The 21,990-nt window shown below is 40.5% G+C and overlaps 1 protein-coding gene across 1 annotated transcript in view; it reads right to left on the reverse strand.

Moving 5' to 3' along the window:
- The window catches only part of scn1lab (sodium channel, voltage-gated, type I like, alpha b), a 55,352-nt gene that overhangs the window by 19,033 nt on the left and 14,329 nt on the right, over positions 1-21,990 (reverse strand). The window contains exons 3-16 of the mRNA XM_053638643.1: positions 18,914-19,032; positions 18,726-18,815; positions 18,175-18,303; positions 15,336-15,427; positions 10,915-11,187; positions 9,681-9,744; positions 9,159-9,300; positions 8,659-8,865; positions 7,193-7,471; positions 6,046-6,387; positions 4,061-4,190; positions 3,596-3,834; positions 1,777-1,950; positions 752-1,108 (exon numbers count right to left, since the gene is read on the reverse strand). Of these exons, the coding sequence (XP_053494618.1) occupies positions 752-1,108; positions 1,777-1,950; positions 3,596-3,834; positions 4,061-4,190; positions 6,046-6,387; positions 7,193-7,471; positions 8,659-8,865; positions 9,159-9,300; positions 9,681-9,744; positions 10,915-11,187; positions 15,336-15,427; positions 18,175-18,303; positions 18,726-18,815; positions 18,914-19,032 (2,637 nt within the window). The remainder of the gene's footprint in view (positions 1-751; positions 1,109-1,776; positions 1,951-3,595; positions 3,835-4,060; positions 4,191-6,045; positions 6,388-7,192; positions 7,472-8,658; positions 8,866-9,158; positions 9,301-9,680; positions 9,745-10,914; positions 11,188-15,335; positions 15,428-18,174; positions 18,304-18,725; positions 18,816-18,913; positions 19,033-21,990) is intronic.

The following is a 21,990-nucleotide window of genomic DNA, read 5'->3' on the forward strand; positions in this document are numbered from 1 at the left end:
CATTCTGTACAATCTTTCCCCTGTCAATCACAGCAACACTAGCCAATCGTGTTCATCTGTTAACTCATGTATGCAGAAGAGGGCGGATAGCGCTTTCTCCTCCAAGTGTGTTATGCTCCTGTTACACATTAAGTAGCAGTTTGAAAACTTGTGGTCGGCTGCCTTCATGTGTCACAGAGGAAGCACTTGCTAGCCTCCACCCTCCCCTGTTGGTAGCCATCATGTGATAGGGGAGAGCTGGCTGTTGGGAACTGGTAAGAATTAACTGGGGGAAAGAAATGGGTCCATAGTCAAATGTAAATATTGAAATGAAATCTAATCAATTTCTGCAAACACAGGCTATAGTAAACAAAGGGCAAGTGTAAGTGCAAACACTGGATCTGTGATACTGTATATACTGAAGAACTATTTCTTGTGTAGTGGTTATTGGAAAATAATCAGGACCCTCCTGTTATTTTTCCAAGTGTTTACATAGCCGTTACTTAACATGTTTAAGTACTTTTAATGATAAAAATGGTTCTTTAAATTATTAGAAGTTCTTCGCTTCTTAAAGGGAAACTCTAAAATGGAAAGCCTCTGTTGTAGGGTTCTAGATTAAACCTATGTATCTAAAAGTATTGTCCAAACTTCAAAATTTCTTTCAGAAGTGACTTGTTGCCTCTTTCTGAAGAGCAGAGGTTACAAAATAAAAAGAAACACTATGTGACAAGCATGCCAATATGATTCAAAAGGTTCAATAACCGAATCTTACCACCAAGTTTCCAATCACCATGACCATCATGAAGACGATGAGGCACATGCTCTGGCCGGCCACTTCCATGCAGTCCCACATTGTCTCGATCCACTCGCCACACAACACTCGGAACACGATCAGGAACGAGTGGAAGAAGTCCACCATGTGCCAGCGTGGAAGAGCGCAGCTTTCCGCAATTTTGCACACGCTGTCGCGGTAGCTCTTTCCGAACAGCTGCATGCCCACCACGGCGAATATGAAGACGATGATGGCCAGGACTAAGGTCAGGTTGCCCAGGGCGCCCACCGAGTTCCCAATGATCTTGATCAGCATGTTCAGAGTGGGCCATGACTTGGCCAGCTTGAACACTCGCAGCTGAGGGACAGAGGAATGGCGAGAATAATTTACACAATACTGCTGTCTATCATACAGCTGAGTGCAAAAGTTTACACCCCCTTAACTTGGTTTGACAGTTTATCTACAATAACATAATTTAATGGTGCAGTTATCTGTATTACCATAAAAGTTTGCATCCCTGTACACGTTCAATAGTTCATTTATTTGGATGTGTCTCATTAAGGGTTCAAAAAAACTGAACCTATGCTTACATTGTTAAATTGTATTTAAGGCATTAAAAGACTCAAACTCAAAGTCAAGTAAAGAGTCATAAGACCTAAAACAAAAATGATTGAGCTTTTACTGAGCTGGAGAAAGGAATAAAAGATAAAGTGGTTAGGGAGAGTTTTAGAAATTGGAAATTGAAGAATTTCATTTAGAAATGGAAGAAACTCAGACAATAAGGCATGGCCACAGAGAAAAATAACTTTAAAAATAAAACAACAAACAAACAGCAAAAGATCTGAAAAGATTGTACATACTTTTTATGGAGCTTGCAGTGTAATAAAGAAAACACACACATGGTTCACAATGAATAAAAGATAGGTATCATGTCTTAGTCATCAGTACCATCCTTTCATCTTTAGCAATGCTTGAGGTTCACATTATGGAAATATATTTTAGCGTAAGATGAAGGGCTTCCTCACCAATCGGAAAGACCTGAGCACAGAGAGCCCCTCCACATTAGCCAGTCCCAGCTCCATCAGGCTTAAACTCACGATGATGCCATCAAAGATGTTCCAACCCTCCTGGAAGTAGTAGTAGGGGTCCAGGGCAATGACCTTTAAACACATCTCAGCTGTGAAGATCCCTGTGAATACCTGTACACACAGATACACACTCCATTTAGCTCTGCGTACGCACTCAGCTTTCGTCAAAGCTGATGCTATTTACAGTTGATATTATGAAATATCTATATACAAGTTCATATGTATATTTTATATAGACATTTTATGGAACACTGGTCTGATTTGCTGAAGTGATCTTAAGAAAGCAGATAAAATATGGCATAAATTGAGCTGCTTTTTATTATGTATTCAGATTCAGCAACTGGAAATGTATTGTGGGTAGAGTGAAGAATAAAAATTACATAGAGATTAACGACAAAACAACATCATGCTGTGATAGTATTGCGTCATTTTCTTGGTGTTTTGTAAACCTTAAATTACAAATTAGATTTTAGCTTATTGCCTCCACACATTTCTTGTTTGAGGTCTTATAGGTCATGAGAAAGTAAATTGAAGCTATAAATAAAATTTTCATATTTGTCATTTGCTTGTTTGCTGTTACTGCGTCATCTGAGCTAAGAAAACTAAAATAGGAAAGAGTATATACATAAATAAAGGGTTGAAATAAAGAAAATATATATATATTTTAAAACAGTGTCTTGGTAAACACTTGGTTGCATGCTGTTATAGGAAAATAATCAACGACAGGGGGATGTGATGAAGTTACTGTTACCATCCCTTACCTAAAGTTGATTATTTTCTAATAACACACATCCAAAAATGATTTATGAAAGTTTTGCCATCGATTAGAATTATTTATTTATTTAATAAATAAAGGTAGGCAACAACAACAACCACAAAAAAGCAATTTCGTGATAAACTAAAAAGTGAAAATTCCAGGAAAACTTACAGTTACAGCTTTACCACTGACTGTTACAAAACGCTGACCCTAGAGACTCCTTCCATAAATGCTAATCACTTTATAGAAAACCTCACCATATCAATTAGTACACACATTTTTAAAACCCATTTATGGGTTTTATTAAGAAGGTTCTTATTAAGAAGTTGTTACTATAGGAAGGATAAAGTATTCTAAAGTAAGAGTGCATTAACATAAACCTGGGATTTGCAGCTGAACTATTGTCAGAGATGCAGTTATAGCAAATTAGTCAGCACCTTCTGACCAATCAGAACGGAGTATTTAACAGAGCAGTATGTTTACATTATCCAAAGCAATAAAGTTTATGTAAACTACAAGTCAAACTTTCCACCTTTTAAATTTGCCCAAAAGAGAACACATAAGGATACAGCCCAAGATAACAATCCCTAAAACAGACATCCAAATCAAGGGAAATGGTTTTAGGACACAAAACAGCCACCTCCGTCTTTCGATTCGAACCCATTTGTAAACCTGAAATCCTTCTATAAGTGTTTCCAACTTTATTAGACATTACAGAAAGAGATTCACTCCTGGGAGGCTTCACTGAATATTACATTTAAGGTGCTAATACTTCTGAAACCAGAAAAACTGCACTGCTTAAGAAAACTTGTGCTCAAAGAAAACTATACAAACATGCTTTATTAATTTTTATCAATAGTTTTCTCTCAGCTCGTAACACTTTCACATCTTTTTGACACAATATTTGCGTGAATCTACACATTTCTAACTTTTCATAGCATTTTAGGGTATCTAGTGCTGTTCCAAATAAATATATAGACAATAATTCAAAATCCTCACCAGATTTCCGACCGAGAGCACGTTGTTGAACTCCTTGGTCATGGGGTAATGCTCCATGGCCATGAACAGGGTGTTGAGGACGATGCAGATGGTGATTGCCAGGTCGACGAATGGGTCCATAACCACCATGTTGACGAGCTCCTTCACTTTCAGCCACTGGGGGTAGCAGTCCCAGATTAGGAAGCTGTTGGCAAATTTGTACCAGCAGGGGGGGCACTTCTGTCTCGACTCCTCCAGCTCTGCTTCAAAAACATGACAGCAGAAGAGCTGACTACAGACTTTATTGTGTTGCATCATAACAGGGTAATTTTTTTTTTTTATTGAGATACAATGTCATTATCCGTGTGTGTATGTGTGTGTGTGTGTGTGTGTGTGTAACTGCTAAGTTGTACTCTCACTGTAAGGTTGATTTTGTTCAGTGTGTGTGTGTGTGTGTGTGTGTGTGTGTGTGTGTATACGTCATACCCTCCATAGTGTTTGTGAGAATACTGGCTACGCTCATAGCTCTTTTCCGAGCTGCAGCGTCATCCAGGTAATCAGAGGCCTGGTGTGACCCAGACCGCTTCTTACGAGCCTCTGACTCTGTTGTCGTGCCCTGGAGAAAGGGAAAATTAAAAAGAGAAAGAAATCAAGGATGAGAGAACAATGAGCTCAGATAACATACATTATCCCACATGTTCTTTTCAGTAGATTTCTTATTTATTTTAGTTTTCTAGCAATAGTAAGTGTATAATGGGTGCTTAAAATGTGCCTTATACAGGGAAGTCCAACAGACCACACTGAAAATGTGGGATTATTATTATTTTTTAAAAAAAATTTTAAAACTGGAAATAAACAAGAAAGGGAAAAAAGAAAGAAAATATCTTAAATATCCTACTTATTCAATATTCAAGATTCTGCACTATCTGGGTCACTATTTAAACAAATGTGTTAAACTGGAGTGAAAAAATACTTGAGTAATTGTACTTTGTTACTATACATAAGTATTATCTTGGTGTCAGTTACAGTATACAAAATCTCATGTAAAAAGATTACCTCCCTAGAAGGCATGAACTCCATCTAATTTGAAATAGCATGCTGAGGTAAGTTTAGTTTAATGTTAACTTGCTATATTTAACCATATTAGCTTGGGTTTTTGTTGTTGTTGTTGATTTGTTTACGGGATTTTTTTTTGTTTGCTATTCCCAGGTTAGACTAGCATTGTTTCCAGTAGCTAACCTAACTGACTTGGCAGCAAGACAAATCCTAGCTAATGGTAAATATTACAAGCTTACAGAGACTGAATGATAGTTTCATCACTTCTAACAGTCACTTAAAGTTCCAAAAGTTACTTTTCAATTAGAAAACATGACATTAACTTAATATCATCAGTTAAAAACTTATCAGTTACTTTTTAATACACGAGTATATTTAAGTAGAAACGTTTTATTTTTAAAAAAAATTCCTTTTTTTTAACTGCTTGAGTACATATTTCCGATCGGGATATTTCCACCTTTTTTTGGACACATTATCTGTACTTTAACTTTTTAACAAGTATAATTTCTCAATCGAAGCACATCTTCAGATGACACTCTGATGGATTTGATCTAACATGGATCGTCAGGTTTTCGACAAACTTGTGGGAAACCTGACAAACTTTTCATTAAAGTGAAAGGGGGACATACCAAACCCTTTCATTAAAGGTATTGCAGATAATATACTGTAATTCGTAATTATATAGAATTCAACCCCCACTGCAAATCAGGTTTATTGTCAAAATTTACAGACTTTCAGCTGCCTGTTGCCACCAAGTCTTGCTGCAGGTCTTTTGCAGTCACTCAAGTGTTTTTCACAACCTGCCTTCTCAGAAATCTGGTTTCAGCCATTAATAGTTTCCTTTTTCTGACCCGTCCATCTCTTCTCTTAACGTTTTGGACCATTCTTTTGACTTAGCCATATTTCTAACATATAGTCAAATGTGACACTCAACAAACCCCTAGCCAGTTCAGGTATTTCAGGTATGTGTTCCAGCTCAAACAACTAATGAAGCCCTTGATTAGTTGCATCAGGTGTGCATGATCAACACCTGTTTTGCATATTTGTGCTGCTGTGAGAGATAATATTCAGGGGTTTGAATAATTTTGAGACTAGAGAAGTCATTATAAGTTGCATTTTCAGTTGAATTTGGGGAAACCACTTGAATTGCTTTTTTTTATTTGTTCAAACAGCTGAAAGTCTGTAAATTTCGACAATAAAGCTAATCATTTTGATTGCAACTTTTTTTATTGCAACATGTAATATTTGTGGAACGACACTGTATAAAAGCATGTGTTAATAAATGTAAGAAAGGGAATAAAAGCAATAATTATTATAATACTAAAGGCAAGAAATGCTATTACCAACGTTCTCATATTTGAATCCATTTCTGAGAATATGTCACATGCGCTAATGTAAATATATCTGAGCTTTACCTCAGGAAGCAACCGGCCAATCGGTGAAGTTGGCACAGAGGCTCCGCCCACCAACGACACCACTCCATTACAGTCGACAGTGCAATGCATCTTCCCATTGGCCGGAAGCATGATCCGTGGAGCGGCAAGGCTACACTGACTGACCGTCGAGTTCCTCCTCTCGATCCGCCGAGGTACAAAGAGCGAGCCTCGACGGCTGTCGCTGTCCTCAAACGTGCTGTGCTCATCATCCGCAAAATCGTTCTCCGAGCCGAAGTCCCGGGCTCGGCCTCGAAAACTAAACAAACTCGCCCGGCTGTTCCTTCTCGGAGAGAAGATCGAACCACGTATACTGAGGAGAGACTGAACAAAAGATAGAAAAGATAGAAGAAAGAGAGAGAGACTTTAACATTCAATCAGAAATATTAAATAGAATAATAAACACAGGTTCGGAATCCAAAAAAAAAAAAAAAAAACATTTTTAACTACAACATAGTTTTAACTAACATAGTCAGGCATTTAAAATGTATTATGTTTTATTACAGTTTATACCACAGCACTGTTATACTCTCTATTCTGATTGGTCAGAAGGCGTTGATTAATTTTTTGTAATAGCAGCTCTGTCAATACTTCTGATTACAATGCAAATCACAGGTTTCTATTAATGCACTCATTCTAATACCTTATTGTTTCTATAGCAACAACTTACCCAGGGCCTTTACAAAGACCTTATATAGTCGTCGCTGATTTATGGAAGGAGTCTCCAGTGTCGGCGCTTTACAGTTTCTCATGACAAGCTGCACTTATTGTCTTATTACCTTCATGATGACTGTTAATAGCTGCTATCACATAAGCGATAACAGGAACGAACTTGTTTCATGGACGTTCCACAACATTAACTGTAAACATTTATTTAGTTAATAATAAAAAATGTTAGCATTGGGAAAAGCTATGGTTTCATTGAGGTTTGAAAAACTGTAAAAAACAAAAAGATGTTAAAGATTTACTACCATAAAACACAGAGGCAGATTGGAGAGGTTCAAAACGCAAAAATAGAGAAAAAATATGAAAGATTTGGTCATTTTTTTCTGTTTAGCTCATTGTATTAGAGATGCTGAGTCAGTACCCTCAGGCCCCATAATCCCACTGTGATAGAACAAGAAGTCACCTGATTCGGGGTGGAGCACTTCTTCTCATAGGACAGCCTGTTGGCGTCCATGGAGAAGCGAAAGCCCGAGCGGCGGATGCTGTCTTCTGACTCGGACTTGTGGAACTTCTCCTGGTCGGCTTTCTCCTCCTCCTCCTCTCTCTGTTTCCTCTTCTTGCGCCTGTTCCGTCGCTCCTTGGCGCTCTTCGAGGAGAGTCTGGAGCCCCCGGAGGAGCTTTCCTCAGACAGGCCGCCCCTGCCGCTATACTCCCCACTCTCTGTCGCTGCTGCCGCGGCAACCTGCCGACCAATCACAGCACAGACATTGTTGTCAGGGACAACCGAGGACAGACTTAGTTTAGGCTGGCAGAGTGGGAGCAGATGCAAAAAAAAGAAAAAGACATAAATACAAAATTCAGCAGGACAGACAGAGAAACGGCAAACAGAAAAGAGGAGTGTCAAAAAGAAGCGATTCCTGAAGCCTGTGTTTGATTACACAGTTCGTTTAAAGCTGCCGATTCATTTAGAGCACGATGCTCTCGAACTCATGAGTCATGGTTTGATTATAAGTGACATCATGGCTCTCACTCAGGCAACCAAAATGCTCTAAAGGCCTATAGTATGTGTGTCATGAACTTGAACATGAAATACCTTTCTCTAAAAGGGAGGGAGAGACGGAGGAGAATGAGAGGAGAGAGTGAGAGATGGAAAAGAGGAGAGGACAGGAAGAGAGGAAGGAAGGTATTATGCTTCACAAAAAAGGAGACAAGAGGAAAATGTACAGTATGATAAACACACAGCCCGATAATCTCGTCTCGCATTAAAGCTGTTAAAAACATTCTGAGAAAAATGAGACGTCACGCATTTGGAGATAAATCCGATCACAGACACATTGACTTATCAGACTGCCATCATTATTCCTTTTTGTACACCTTATAAACACTCTACACACACACACACACACAGCCTCCATTTTACTGTCCTTCACATTTCTCTCTCTCTCTCTCTCTCTCTCTCTCTCTCTCTCTCTGTTACCCTGTATGGGTTATCTGCTGCGGTTTCCATGGTAACAGGGGAATGTTAGGCACACCAGAGAAACTTGACAGAAAAAGAGGAGAAATGAAAGATGAAATAATGAACATGCATGTGGATGAGGGGAAAATGCAAGATTCAAACAGTACAGATCTATAAATAGACTAAATGTGTGTGTGTGTGTGTGTGTGTGTGTGTGTATGAGAGAGAGCGAGAGACAGAGAGAAACACCTGTGCTTTTTGTGTATACGCATATGCATGTGCATTGTAGGTGTGGCCATTTGTGTATGTGTATATGTGTGTGTGTGTGTGTGTGTTAATATTTCAGATTGTAGGCGTGGCCATTTGTCTTTCTGTGTGTGTGTGTGTGTGTGTTAATACTTCTGATTGTAGGTGTGGCCATTTGTCTTTGTGTCTTTATGTGTGTTTATGTGTGTGTGTGTGTGTGTGTTTACCTGCGCCTCCTCCTGCTGTCTCTTCAGCTGCTCCAGCATGGCCTGAAACTCCTCCTCTTTCTGCTGTGCCTCCTCGATGGTGGCCTGGTTCTGTTCATCATATGCCATGGCCACCACAGCCAGGATCAAGTTCACCAGGTAGAACGATCCCAGGAAGATCACCAGCACAAAGAACACCATGTAGGGCTTTCCAGCGGCACGCAGGGTCTGCAACACACACACACACACACACACACACACAAACACATAGTTTTTAACAGGGCAGTGCTACACCCCTTACAGACGCCCTGTAAATTACTGATTATTATTATTATTATTATTATTATTATTATTATTATTATTATCTAGTGTCTTTTGATATCACTTTTCTGGCTGTGAGCTACAGAATCTTGAATCCTATAACCTGATTGGCTCTTCTCATATCAGTTTCCAACAGAGTTTTTGAAAAAACTTTTTACAAAGCCACAATGGTATCTTCTCAAAAAGAAAAGAATTCTCACCTGCTGATAGAGATTTTCCCAGAAGTCCTGTGTCATGAGACGGAAGAGGGAGAGGAAGGCCCAGCTGAACGTGTCGAAGCTCGTGTAGCCGTAATCAGGGTTACGCCCCGCCTTTATGCACGAAAATCCTTCAGGACACTGCCTGCAGACGACACACACACACACACTCATCACGTTTAAACAATCATACATTATACTGTACAAGCACTACTTAATCAATTAAAGGAGAATTACACGCTCCAAATCATAAAGGTACAGTCAATGATTTTGGCACAAGTTGACTAAAGTTAGCTTCAGTTATATTTGCCATTTATTGTTTCTTCCAAAACCACAACCCCAAAACACACTTTTGAAAAAAGTTTGAAAGCTTTTAATAGAAAACACAACTGCAATTAACAAAGATGAACAATTTAAAATCCTTTTACATAGAAACCCGGGGGGCACAAACCTTTGCACTCAGTTGTACACTATTATATTAAATATTTAAAATGTTAAATTAACAAATTGACAGATTTTTTTTACCCTGCATCACTGCCATTCCCACACAGCAAGGCATCTCTGCGGTTGGGAAGATAGTAATAATTATCTGTTGAAAAAAGAGGACAACAGAAAATTAACGGCAATACACTCACACTCTCTCTCTCTCTCTCTCTCTCCCTCTCTCTCTCACACACACACATGCAGCCTCCATTTTTGGACTGCAAGCTCTAGCTTACAGCCAATGTATCTGTGTCTAAACTAAGTTTGACCTTTGAACCATATGGGTTATGAGCTCTGTCCCTGGGGCAGAGAGGTCTCTCTCTCTCTCTCACACACACACACACACACACACAGATGCTCCGAGCACACAGTGACTCATATAACTTGGACCACTGGTGGATTTACATCACCCAAAGACCCTCTTATGTCATCACACATCTAACATCTATCTCACACATATAGTCGTGGTAGTGTCATACGTATTTATGCATTTTGTTGTTTATTTAGTGCTGCCCTGAATAAACTATTTCACATAACAGATGTTTACCTATAGTCCACAAGACACAATAATAACTGAATTTACACATTTCACCCCTTTCCAACAGTGGCTATATGATGTTGAGACACTACATTAAGAGCCAAGGGGGTGTAAACTTTTGAACAGGATGATCGGTGTAAATTGTTATTAATTTGTTTAAAGATTCTATTTTTTTCATTTAGTACTGCACTTCAGAAGCTACATAAAATATTTTCATGTTTTCCAGAAGACAAAATAATAACAATTTACACTGATTATCCCGTTCAAAAGTTTACACCCCACTGGCTCTTAATGTATCGTGTTGCCTTCTTGAGCATCAGTGAACGTTTGCACCTTATGTAATAGTCATGTACAAGTCCCTCAGTTGTCGTCAGTGTGAAACGATGGATCTCAACATCATATAGCCACTGTTGGAAAGGGGTCAAATATGCAGAAGATGCTGGAAAAGTAAAGAATGTGCAGGACCTGGAGGATTTTTCTGAAGAACAGTGGGCAGTTTAACTGCTCAGGACAAACAAGGGACTTATGAACAACTCTCACAAAACATTAACACAGTCATTGATCATCCACTTAATGACACACAGTGTTAGGAATCAAGTGTGTGTAAACTTTTGAACTGGTTCATTTGTGTAAATTCAGTTATTATTGTGTCTTGTGGACTATATGTAAATCAGCTTAGAACACATCATCTGCACTGTATTCGTATTCATCCAGCTTCCATCCCTGAAGCCCACTCACTCTTGTCGTTGATGTACTCGGTCCAGTTGAAAGCGTTGGTGGTGTTGAGCAGCTCGAAGCCTGTGCTGATGTTGAGCATTGTTGTTAGGTTGTTCTCGGTAGAGTTCTGCGTGTCGTTCCACTGCGGTACCCTCACACACTTCTGCCGCAGGTTTCCCATGAACAGCTGCAGGCCGATTAGCGCAAACACACTTAGGCAGAAGACGGTCAGGATCATCACGTCCGACAGCTTCTTTACTGACTGGATCAAAGCACCCACGATGGTCTTCAGGCCTGCAGGGACACACGATATGCATCAGACACACAAACACACACACAGAAACCCTCACACACATGTATTAAAGGAATACTCCAGTGTTTTTTTATATATATATACTCTGTCTATCCACAGCATGTGTGTGATTTCTGATCTCTAAGCTGAGAAAGGAACAAACTGTTTACATAAAATTCACTTAAAGACTAATAAAGTCTAAGGGGCAGTTGTTGGGGCAGTTGATTATTGATTATTGATTGTTGATTATGAACAATTATGCAAACCTTTCATGAATTCTTCAATCAAAAGTATAAAAGTGAACTAAGCTCCAAAATTTACAATAATTCATGAGTGATTTTTTTTTAGAAAAAAGAAAAGCCGTAATTTAAATGGTAAATAATTAATGAATTTCTTTTTACTTTTTTTTTCTTGCTTCAGTTTTTATAAGCTTGTAAAATTGCATCCAAACACTTGTAGTATGACTTTCTCTCTTTCATTAAGAGGAATTAGACAGAGTACAGGTTGTAGATTTGAATATGAATTATTTACACTCAATATAAAAGTCTACACACCCCTGTTAAAATGGCAGGTTTTTATGGTGTAAAAAAAAATTAAACTAAGTTAAATCATGTCAGAACCTTTTTGACCTTTGTTGTGAAATTGCAACGTAAAAAATATAAAATGAAAAACACCCAGAAATGTTTTTTGGGGAAAAAAAAGAAAAACAAAAAACTTATATATAATATATATAATATATAATATATATAATACTCAAATTGCATAAGTGTGCATGCCCTTTTATAATTGGGAATGTGGCAGTGTTCAGAATCAACCAGTGACATTCACACTCATGTTAAATACTAATTAGTATACACTATCAATTAAAGTGACTGATTAACCCCAAATAAAGTATATTCCTACAGGATTTTCCTGACATCTTCTTGTTAACATCCAAATAGAAAAGCGATGAGTTGCACAGAGCTTACAAAACAGGTACGGGATCTCATTGTTGAAAAATATCAATCAGGAGAGGATTGCAAAAAAATTTCCAAGGCATTGGATATACCCTGGAACATTGTAAAGACAATAATCAACAAGTGGAGAAAATATGGCATGACAGTTTCAGTACTAAGAACAGGACGTCCCTCTAAAATTGATTAGAGGATCAGGCGAAAACTGGTCAGGGAGGCTGCCAGGAGGCCTACAGCATCATTAAAAGAATTTCTGGCAAGTACTGGTGGCTCCCTACATGTGACAACAATCTCACAAATTCTTTATATCTCTGGGCTATGGGGTAGGGTGGCAAGACAGGAGCCTTTTTTAACCAAAAATAAATAAATAAAAATATATCCAATCTCCCAAAATGTGTGGAATAATGTGTTATGGTCTGATGAGACCAAAGATGAACTTTTTAGCCATAATACCTTTGCACAACAACAAAAAAATAAACACAGCACATCGCCACTGCCATGGTTAAGGCTCTGGGTTACTGATCGGAAGTTCAAGCCCCAGCATTGCCAAGCTTCACTGTTGGACCCTTGAGCAAGGCCCTTAACCCTCTCTGTTCCAGGGGCGCTGTATCATGGCTGATCCTGCGCTCTGACCTCAACTTCCTGACTGGGGTATGTGAAGAAAAAAATTTCACTGTACTGTAATGTATATGTGATTAATAAAGACTCATTATCAAAAGAACACTATCCCCACAGTGAAGCATGGTGGTGGCAGCATCATACTTTGGGGCTTCCGCTAAAACACTTCATGAAGAGGAATTTTACTTCTCAGCATGACAACGATCCAAAGCAAACCTCTAAATCAACAATGGAATGGCTTTACCAAAACAAGTTTAAAGTTTTCGGGTCCAGATCTAAATTCCATCAAAAATCTGTGGGGTGACCTGAACAGGGCTGTGCACAGGAGATGCCCTGCCAATTTGACAGAGTTAGAATGTGTTCGCAAGGAAGAATGGCAAAATATTACTAAGTCAAGACATGCCAAACTTATCGAATCTTACGCAAAAAGATTGAATGCTGTGATAAAATCTAAAGGTGCTTCAATTAAGTACTAGTTTAGGGGTGTGCACACTTATGCAACCAGGTTATTGTACATTTTTTTTATTTTTCCCCTAAAATGATAATTGTTTTTCACTTTAATTAATAGGTTAGAATTTCACAATAAAGGTAGAAAAGGTTCTGACATTATTCATCTTTGTTTCATTTTTTTTACATCACAAAAACTTGCCATTTTAGCAGGGGTGTGTAGACTTTTTACATCCACTGTACATACTCATGTATTTTAAATGTTTAACAGCTGCCCTTAGACTTCCATTAGAAGTGAGTTTTTATTAAACAAGTTCTCTGTTCTCTGTTCAGTACACAGATATGTGAGAATTTTCATTCATGTCCTGGGTAATTGTTTATACATTGCAGATATGGTGGCCTGAGGTTAGGTTGAACAACATTGGAGTATTCCTTTCATTTCCTTTCCTACATCCCAACAGATTTATATTTATCCACATCTAAATATAAATCCTTTTAAATGGGCCAGCAAGTTCAGATGTCATCTTATTTAACACTTTATGTTTAGGGTTTATTAATCTATGCAATAGCTGCATTTTAGCAACATGATTTGTCTTGTGTTTATGAAGCTGATGAATGTTATATGTAAGCATGCATATTCCGGAGTCTGATCACATTCTTCTGACTCTGCACTTCATGACTGGAGTTGTGGCAGTAGTCATGGAGTCATTAAAGTACGTTGTTAGCTGAGCAGGTTTAATGCTGGCCAGTGATGACAGCATGTTATTGCATTAGTAGTAGCACATTTCAGATTGGAACATGCTTTGAGAGATTGCTTGTTAAAAACATTAAAACATGCAGTGTATACTTACAACAGTGCATTGTACAGTACAATTAGAATCGTATGTGTGTGTGTGTGTGTATGTGTGTGTGTGTGTGTGTGTGTGTCATGGCAAAGAGCTACCATGGTTCACACTCACACAACACGAAATCAAACAGACCGGTGACGGAGCGCATGCACACAAAACTCAAACAGGAGATGTACACAAGAGAACAGAAGAGAAGAGAAGGAGAGAGAAGAGAAGAGAAGGAGAGAGAAGAGAAGAGAAGTGAAGAGAAAAGCGAAGAGAGGGGGAGAGAAGGGGAGAGAAGGTGAAAGAAGAGAAGAGAAGGGGAGAGAAGAGGTGAGAAAGGGAGAGAATAGAAGGAGAGAGAAGAGGAGAGAAGGGGAGAGAAGAGAAGGAGAGAGAAGAGAATGTGAGAGAAGGGGAGAGAAGGGGAGAGAATGTGAAAGAAGAGAAGAGAAGGAGAGAGAAAGGGAGAGAAGAGAAGGGGAGCGAAGGGGAGAGAAGAGGAGAGAAAGGGAGAGAAGAGAAGGGGAGAGAAGGGGAGAGATGAGAAGAAAAGGGGAGAGAAGGGGAGAGGAGAGAAGAGAAGGAAAGAGAAGAGAAGAGAAGGGGAGAGAAGAGAAGAGAAGGGGAGAGAAGGGGAGCGCAGAAAAGAGAAGGGGAGAACATGGGAGAGGAGAGAAGGGGAGAGAAGAGAAGGGGAGAGAAGAGAAGGGGAGAGAAGGGGAGAGAAGAGAAGAAGAGAAAAAGAGAGAAGAGAATAGAAGAGAAGAGAAGGGGAGAGAAGGAGAGAGAAGAGAATGGGAGAGAAGTGGAGAGAAGGTGAGAGAAGGGGAGACAAGAGAATGGGAGAGAAGGGGAGAGAAGGTGAGAGAAGTGGAGAGAAGGTGAGAGAAGAAAAGAGAAGGGGAGAGGAGAGAAGGAGAGAGAAGGGGAGAGAAAAGAGAGAAGTCCTCCAAATGTCACACTGTAGCCTTTAGCAATGTCTCATGCAAAACAATAACACAAATTAAAAAGGCCTGTCTATTCCCCAAGACGTGGAGATCTGTGGGAAATAACAGAGCCACGTCTAACAGAAGGAGGAAAGAACACTACAGAATGTTTTCTACAAAAGCCTGGAATCCTTTTGTCTCTTTCTTTTTTTTTTTGTTTCCATGTGAATGGATTCCTGCTTTTCTCAAGCCGCTAGGAGCGACAGAATGAGTGCGAGAGGCCAGCAGAGGAGGGGGATGGTGTGAGCAAAAGTTGGGATAGACAGAGAGGCAGCCTCTGGCCTTGAGCTGGGAGCTGGGAACTAGCTCTCACCTGGGATCACTGAAATAGTTTTGAGTGCTCGCAGAACCCTGAAGGTTCTCAGTGCAGAGACATTGCCCAGATCCACAAATTCAGTTACATATCTGTAAGGAGGGGAGGGACAGGAGAGGGAGGGAGATCACACAAACACACACACACACACACACACACACACACACAAAGACACACACGCACGTTAGGACAGGACAAGGGAGCAAAAGAGGGAAACGTTGCACATGGACGCACACCTGACTGACACCTTGTGCATGTGCATTCACACACACGCACACGCAAAAAGGAGGCATGCGCACGCCTACACACACACACACGCATACATTTACATCCCTTACCTGGGATAACTGAGATTGTTTTCAACGCTCTGAGCACTCTGAAAGTGCGCAGAGCTGACACATTGCCTAGGTTTACAAACTCAGTTACATACCTGTAGGATCAAATAGAGAGTTACCACAGAGCACACACACACACACACACACACACACCACGTATCCCGCAGACACACTCATGGTCGTACATGGCATCACTAAAACAACAGGCATGCACAGTTTTCTTAACACTTTTCAAAGGAAGACTTTTGTTCAATTTCAAATATCACACAATTGTTTTAAAATGTAGTCAATCTGCCAAGATGTTTGGTGTCTTAAAGCTAACAAAGCTAACAAGCTAACAAACGGGATGATGTACCATGGTCATTTCATTTAAAAAAAAAAACTGTCATGACAAAATATTGTAGCCAAAAAGAAAAAACTCAGAACTAATTCATTTCCTATGTGAACAAGCCAATGCTAAGCTACAACTATTCAACAGGTTGTCCGCTAATCGTAGGGTTGGCAGTTTGATTCCAGGTCAACATACCTCCACATGCTGAAGTGTCCTTGGGCAAGACACTGAACCTCAAGTTGCTCCCAATGGTAGGCTAGTGCCTTGAATGGCAACTCTGCTACCATTGGTGTGTGAGTGTGTGTGTGAATGGGTGAATGAGAACCAGTGTAAAGCACTTTGTAGAACTACTAAGGTTATAAAGTACACATCATTTACCATTTAAAAAATCTTACCCAGTAATAAACAAAGTTGAAAAAAATTCCAGAAATGATGAAGAAAAAGGTGATTGAAATACATCAGTCTGGGAGGGTTACAAAGCTATTTCAAATGCTCTGGGACTCCAAAGAACCACATTGAGAGCCATTATCTCCAAATGGAAAAACACAGCACAGAAGAGAACCTTCTCAAAAGACCTTCCAAAATTCCTCCAAGAGTACAGCAACTATTCATCCAGGAAGTCAGCCAAGGACAAAATCAAAGGACCTACAGGCCTCTCTTGAATCAATAAAGGTCACTGTTCATGACTCCACTATCGGAAAAACACTGGGCAAAAATGCCATCCATGGAAGAGTGACAAGGCGAAAACCAGTGCTAACCCAGAAGAACATTAAGGCTTGTTTAATGATTCTCAAACCTTTTGGAGGGAGAATGTTCTGTGGATTGATGAGTCGAAAGTGGAACTGTTTGGAAGAGAGGGGTCCGTAACATCTGGCGTAAACCAAACACAGAACTCCACAAAAAGAACATCATCCCTACGGTCAAGCCTGGTGGTGGAAGTGTGATGGTGTGGGGATACTTTGCTGCTTCAGGGCCTGGGCAACTTGCAGTAATTGAGGGAAACCTGAATCCTGCTTTCTACTTGAAAATCTTAAAGGAGAATGTCCGGGCTTCAGTCTGTAAGTTGAAACTCAAGCACAACTGGATTATGCAGCAAGACAATGATCCAAAGAATAGGAGTAAGTCTACCTCTGAATGGCTCAAGAGAAAAAGCTAAATTAAAGTTATGGAGTGACCTAGTAGAAGTTCTGACTTCAACCAATTGAGATGTGTGGCGGGACCTTAGAAGGGCATTTTAAACGAAAAACCCTCCAGTGTGGGTGAACTAAAGCAGTTCTGCAAAGAGGAGTGGGCTAAAATTCCACCACAGTGCTGTGAAAGACTGATCTCCAGATATCAGAAGCGTTTGGTTGCAGTTTTTGCTGCTAAAGGTGGCACAACCAGATTTTAAGTTTAAGGGGGCAATCAGTTTTTCACATGGATGATAGGTGTTGGAGAACTTTTTTTTGTTTCAATAAAAAATAATAAATAAAAACTGTATTGTGTTTAATCAGGTTGCATTTGTTTTATGTTGTATTTCATTTGAAGGTCTAAAACTATTTAGTATGAGATATACACAAAAACAGAAGAAATCAGGATGGGGGCAAATACTTTTCGAATGTTTTGGAAGAGAAATTCAAGATAGCTGTTATGACTGTAGATAACAGTGTCATACAGTGTCAGAAAAAAATTAACAAGTCTATATGAGACATAGCTAACTTACTTACTATTAGCAACAGCTAAAGCTTGCCAGTCTGATCGTTTTAATAATTTGATATTGATATTTTTCATCAAAATTTCTGCAATGGCTTCAATGAATTCTTCAGTGGCTATAATGAATTATTCAATGGCTATAAATAATGGAACATTAGCTTCTTAGTTTTTAACTCTGTAATGTACATTTGTCCATTTTTATAGACTACAGTGTGTTATACAGTGTCAGAAACCACCAAGTCTATTTTTAAATGAAACAACTTTGTGTTTTGAGGAAAGTTAGCACAATTCTAATCTTGTTAGCTACATTAGACATGTAGCTCCAGTGGAACACTTAAGAAGCCAACTTCTCACACCAAACACGCCTTGGCTGATCGACATTTGCAGTTAAATTGATTTATGGCCGAATTAATGACAGTAATAAGTTTAGCAATGACTAGTATATGGGTAACAGCAAGAGACACGCAATAATGACACGCACGCCATGACGATGACGCTGAAGTCCAGCCAGTTCCAGGGGTCTCGCAGGAATGTGAATTTTCCCACACAGAAGCCACGGGCCAGGATCTTAATCAGAGACTCAAATGTGTAAATCCCTGTGAATGTGTACCTGCAGGACAAAAATGCTCTTATTCATGTACTCAGACAATCAAACAAACATTTTAATGCACTCTAAACTTAAAGGGGCAGTTTGTCACTTTTTTAAAAGTTCTCTCTCTGGAGAAGCAAATTGCAATTGCAAAGAAAACGTTCCTCCAACTGACCCCACCCTCTTTGCTGACAGTATGTATGCCAGAGCAGACAAAGCCCCGCCTCTAGTTCATTTTAGGACCAGAAAAACACGACGGAAATCTGAAATGAAGAAACTAGCCAAACTAGACAAATCCACTGCATGCTAATATTGCGAATCACACTTTTTCCATGGTACCGTTTGAATTTAAAGTTCATTCCAGGTCTAGAAACACTTTTAAACATTACAAACTGCACCTTTAATAACTCCCATGCATATATAAACAAAAACAGCAGACTTACTCCACATTCTTGGCCCAGTCTGGTGGGTTGCTAAGCGTCATGAAGGCGCAGTTGGTCAGAATGGTGCACATGATCACTAAACTGAACATTGTGGATACTAGTCAAGGAGTGTACAGTACACACAAACAGTTTTCCACCCAAAAACACATAGTTCCTATCATGCACTCTGCTCTGCTATTGAAGGATATGAATGCACCAGCACTTTAATGGAGAGTCTCCTTATAGGGTTGAACGGACTTAGGATGTAGAGGGCAGGCGTGGCATTGAAACGGAATATCGCCTTCCCACGATTCAATACTATAAAGGTCTGGAAAAAGCAAGGCAATTCAGGAGAAATGTGCTTAAAACCTTGCTCCAGGTTCAGAGCTCTTCCATAGACATAATGAAAATAAAACACAATTTATCGAGTTAAAGTCATTTCACCAGAACCTGAATTCGTAGATTTTTTAATACATTGGGTGGGAAAAGTTTTCAGGCAGTAGAAGCATCTTATAATTATGTGTAATAAAAGCATCTTACACTCATAATTGTTGTGAAAATTAAGTTTGTGGATATTTCCTAAAAAAAAAAAAAAAAAAATCTCTGAGGTATTTAGAGAGAGAGTAAATGAGACAATCACGAAACATCTCTGAGGTCATATGGTTTATATATTGCTTGAATCTCAACAATTGAAGACAAAAATACATTTAAAGGTTTGCTTTTCTTGCACTCTAAATAGTTTCTTGTTTGTTTGTTTGTCTCTATGGAAAACACAAAGAAATTGTAATATAGATCTCTAGAGCAGGGGTTCTCTTTCAAAGGGAACTTCGACGTTGCATTTAGCATAACAGTATGGGAGCGCCCTTGCGCGCGTGACCAGTATCTGAAGCTTGTGTAAAATCATGCCTCTACTTATAGGCCTGCCATGATCAGGTGACGTGGCAATTAAGCGCGTCGCATGATATATATATATATATGGCACCTGTGAACCATGCCGCCAGCGAGACTGCATGGTTGTTGTTTGTGTGACAAAAAAACGTTTCATTTCTACTCTATATTTTCTCAAAATCTCTAACCTTTCCTATCCCTTTTTTTAGAAAAAAAAAGAAAAGAAAAGAGAGGGAAGTAATGAGCGAGAAAGAATTTAGGAAGTGTGTTACGCTTTGCTCCCGTTTCATCATGGGGAATAGTGCACACTTTCTGGGTGAAGTGTTTAGGAGTGTAGCATGCGATGTCAGCCTCGAGCGGCTGCGCATGGTAACGCCTACATTAAGCAGCTCGGCTCGCGACTCGCGCTCTTCTCGGAAGCCGAAGCGAGTTGGGTTTCAGAGCCTCGCGGATCTGGGCCAGCCGCTGCCGAGGCAGCTAGCCGTCTCAGGTTCGGGGGATCTCTTATGGATCTGGAAGAGGAGCCGGAGACAAGCGCTGCTCTATCTCTTGCTCTGTCTTCCGGGTTCAGCTCTCCGCTGGATTTTGGAGCTCGCGTCGCGACTCCTCCTTCCGCTGTGGAAAGCCAAAAGGGGGGGGGGAGGGGGGGGTGGAAAAAAACAAAAAATAATAGTAATAATTCCTCTCTGACTCCGAAGAGCCAGAAGGATGTGGTAAAAACTGAGAGCAGCATATAAAGAGCTGCCTGAAGTGATTACTAAAGCTGGATGAGCCTTTTTCTCCCCAGTGAAAGTAAATCCCTCACACTGCAGAAAACTCCCCTGTCTTCCAGAAGTGCATGACAAAATATCAGGCTTCTGGGGGGAAACCATCCATAAGCCGTATTTATAACCCCACGATGTTGGATTATTCTGCCATTGTGGGGAATGAACGGCTTGGCTATTTAACTATGCTGAAGGTGGAGGAGGCGCTTGCGAGCTACCTCTCTCCATCGATGGCAGGTAATTAGGGGGGCCGGCTTTGCCATCCAAACCACCGGGTAAGGCCACCGTGGCATTGGTGGGCAAGCTTATGCAGTAGTAGTCTTGCTTGTGGGTCACTGCAGACAATGACAGTGTTCCAGGCCTACCAAGCAGACCTGCTGAGTGAGCTCGACATATGGCGGCATTCAAAAAAAGCCAGTTCCTTCCTTGTTGTCTTGAGCCAGCACTAGTGTGAGGGAGACCCAGAAGGTGAGTATGGCAGCCCGCCAACCCCCGCAGATAGCCAGGGGAACCGGGTGGCCACAGTCGCGGTCTGCTACTAGGCCTGATCTGAGAATGGTCATAAAGGCCAAGCAGGCAAAGAAGAGCGGTCCTGAGGGGCCGTGGAGGGATGTATCAGGGGACATGAGGTTGTTAGGGCAGGTAGCCCCCAGTGCTACTGTAGGGCCTCCCCTAGCCAAGGCGGTCCCCAAGTTTTCAGTGGTCTCTGGTCAGTGAGCTGTCACAGGGCAACGAAAATCTGATCCTTTCCCTCCAATAGAATGTGGAATAGTTAACGTCACTAAAAGACCATCGGGCAGCGTGGAAACTACTGCCAAATGTGTCTCCATGGGTTCTGTCTACCATAGAAAAGTGTTACCGCGTCCAGTTTATAGCTCGACCCCCCCACCCCGGTTCAGAGGTGTGCTCACCACAGTAGTCAGCACAGACCAGAGCCCGACGTTAGCGCAGGAAGTAAGTTCCCTTTTGGACAAAGGGGCCATAGAACATGTACCACGTTCCCTAAGGGAGGGAGGTTCTTACAGCTGTTATTTCCTGGTCCGCAAAAAAGATGGGAGTATGCGGCCAATTTTAGATCTGCGTCATCTGAACCGTACTCTTCGGACATACAGGTTCAAGATGCTGAGGCTCAAACTTATCGAGCCACAGATTCGGTTTGAGGACTGGTTTGTGACGATAGATCTGAAAGATGCATGTTTCCACATAGGAATATCACCCAGCCACAGGAAGTTCCTGAGGTTTGCGTTTGGAGACAACACATACCAATTTCGGGTTCTTCCCTTCGGGCTAGCTTTATCCCCTCGCACCTTCACAAAGTGCATGGATGCTGCTCTGGCTCCCTTGTGACTCCAGGGCATCCGTGTACTAAACTACCTGGACGACTAGTTAATTCTAGCACGATCCAGGGAACAGGTGGTTCAACATCGAGATGTTGTTCTCGCCCACATGAGGAGCTTGGGGCTCAGGTTGAACCTCAAGAAAAGTATGCTTACTCCAGTGCAGAGGACAACTTTTCTAGGGGTTATATGGGATTCTACTACGATGAGGGCGTTTCTATCCCCAACACGCGTAGGATTGATCCTAACAACTTTGAGCAAGATAAAGCTAGGTCTTGGCATCCCCTCCAGTGCCTA

This window comes from Ictalurus furcatus, chromosome 12, assembly GCF_023375685.1.
Source record: "Ictalurus furcatus strain D&B chromosome 12, Billie_1.0, whole genome shotgun sequence".
Classification (NCBI taxonomy): Eukaryota; Metazoa; Chordata; class Actinopteri; order Siluriformes; family Ictaluridae; genus Ictalurus; species Ictalurus furcatus.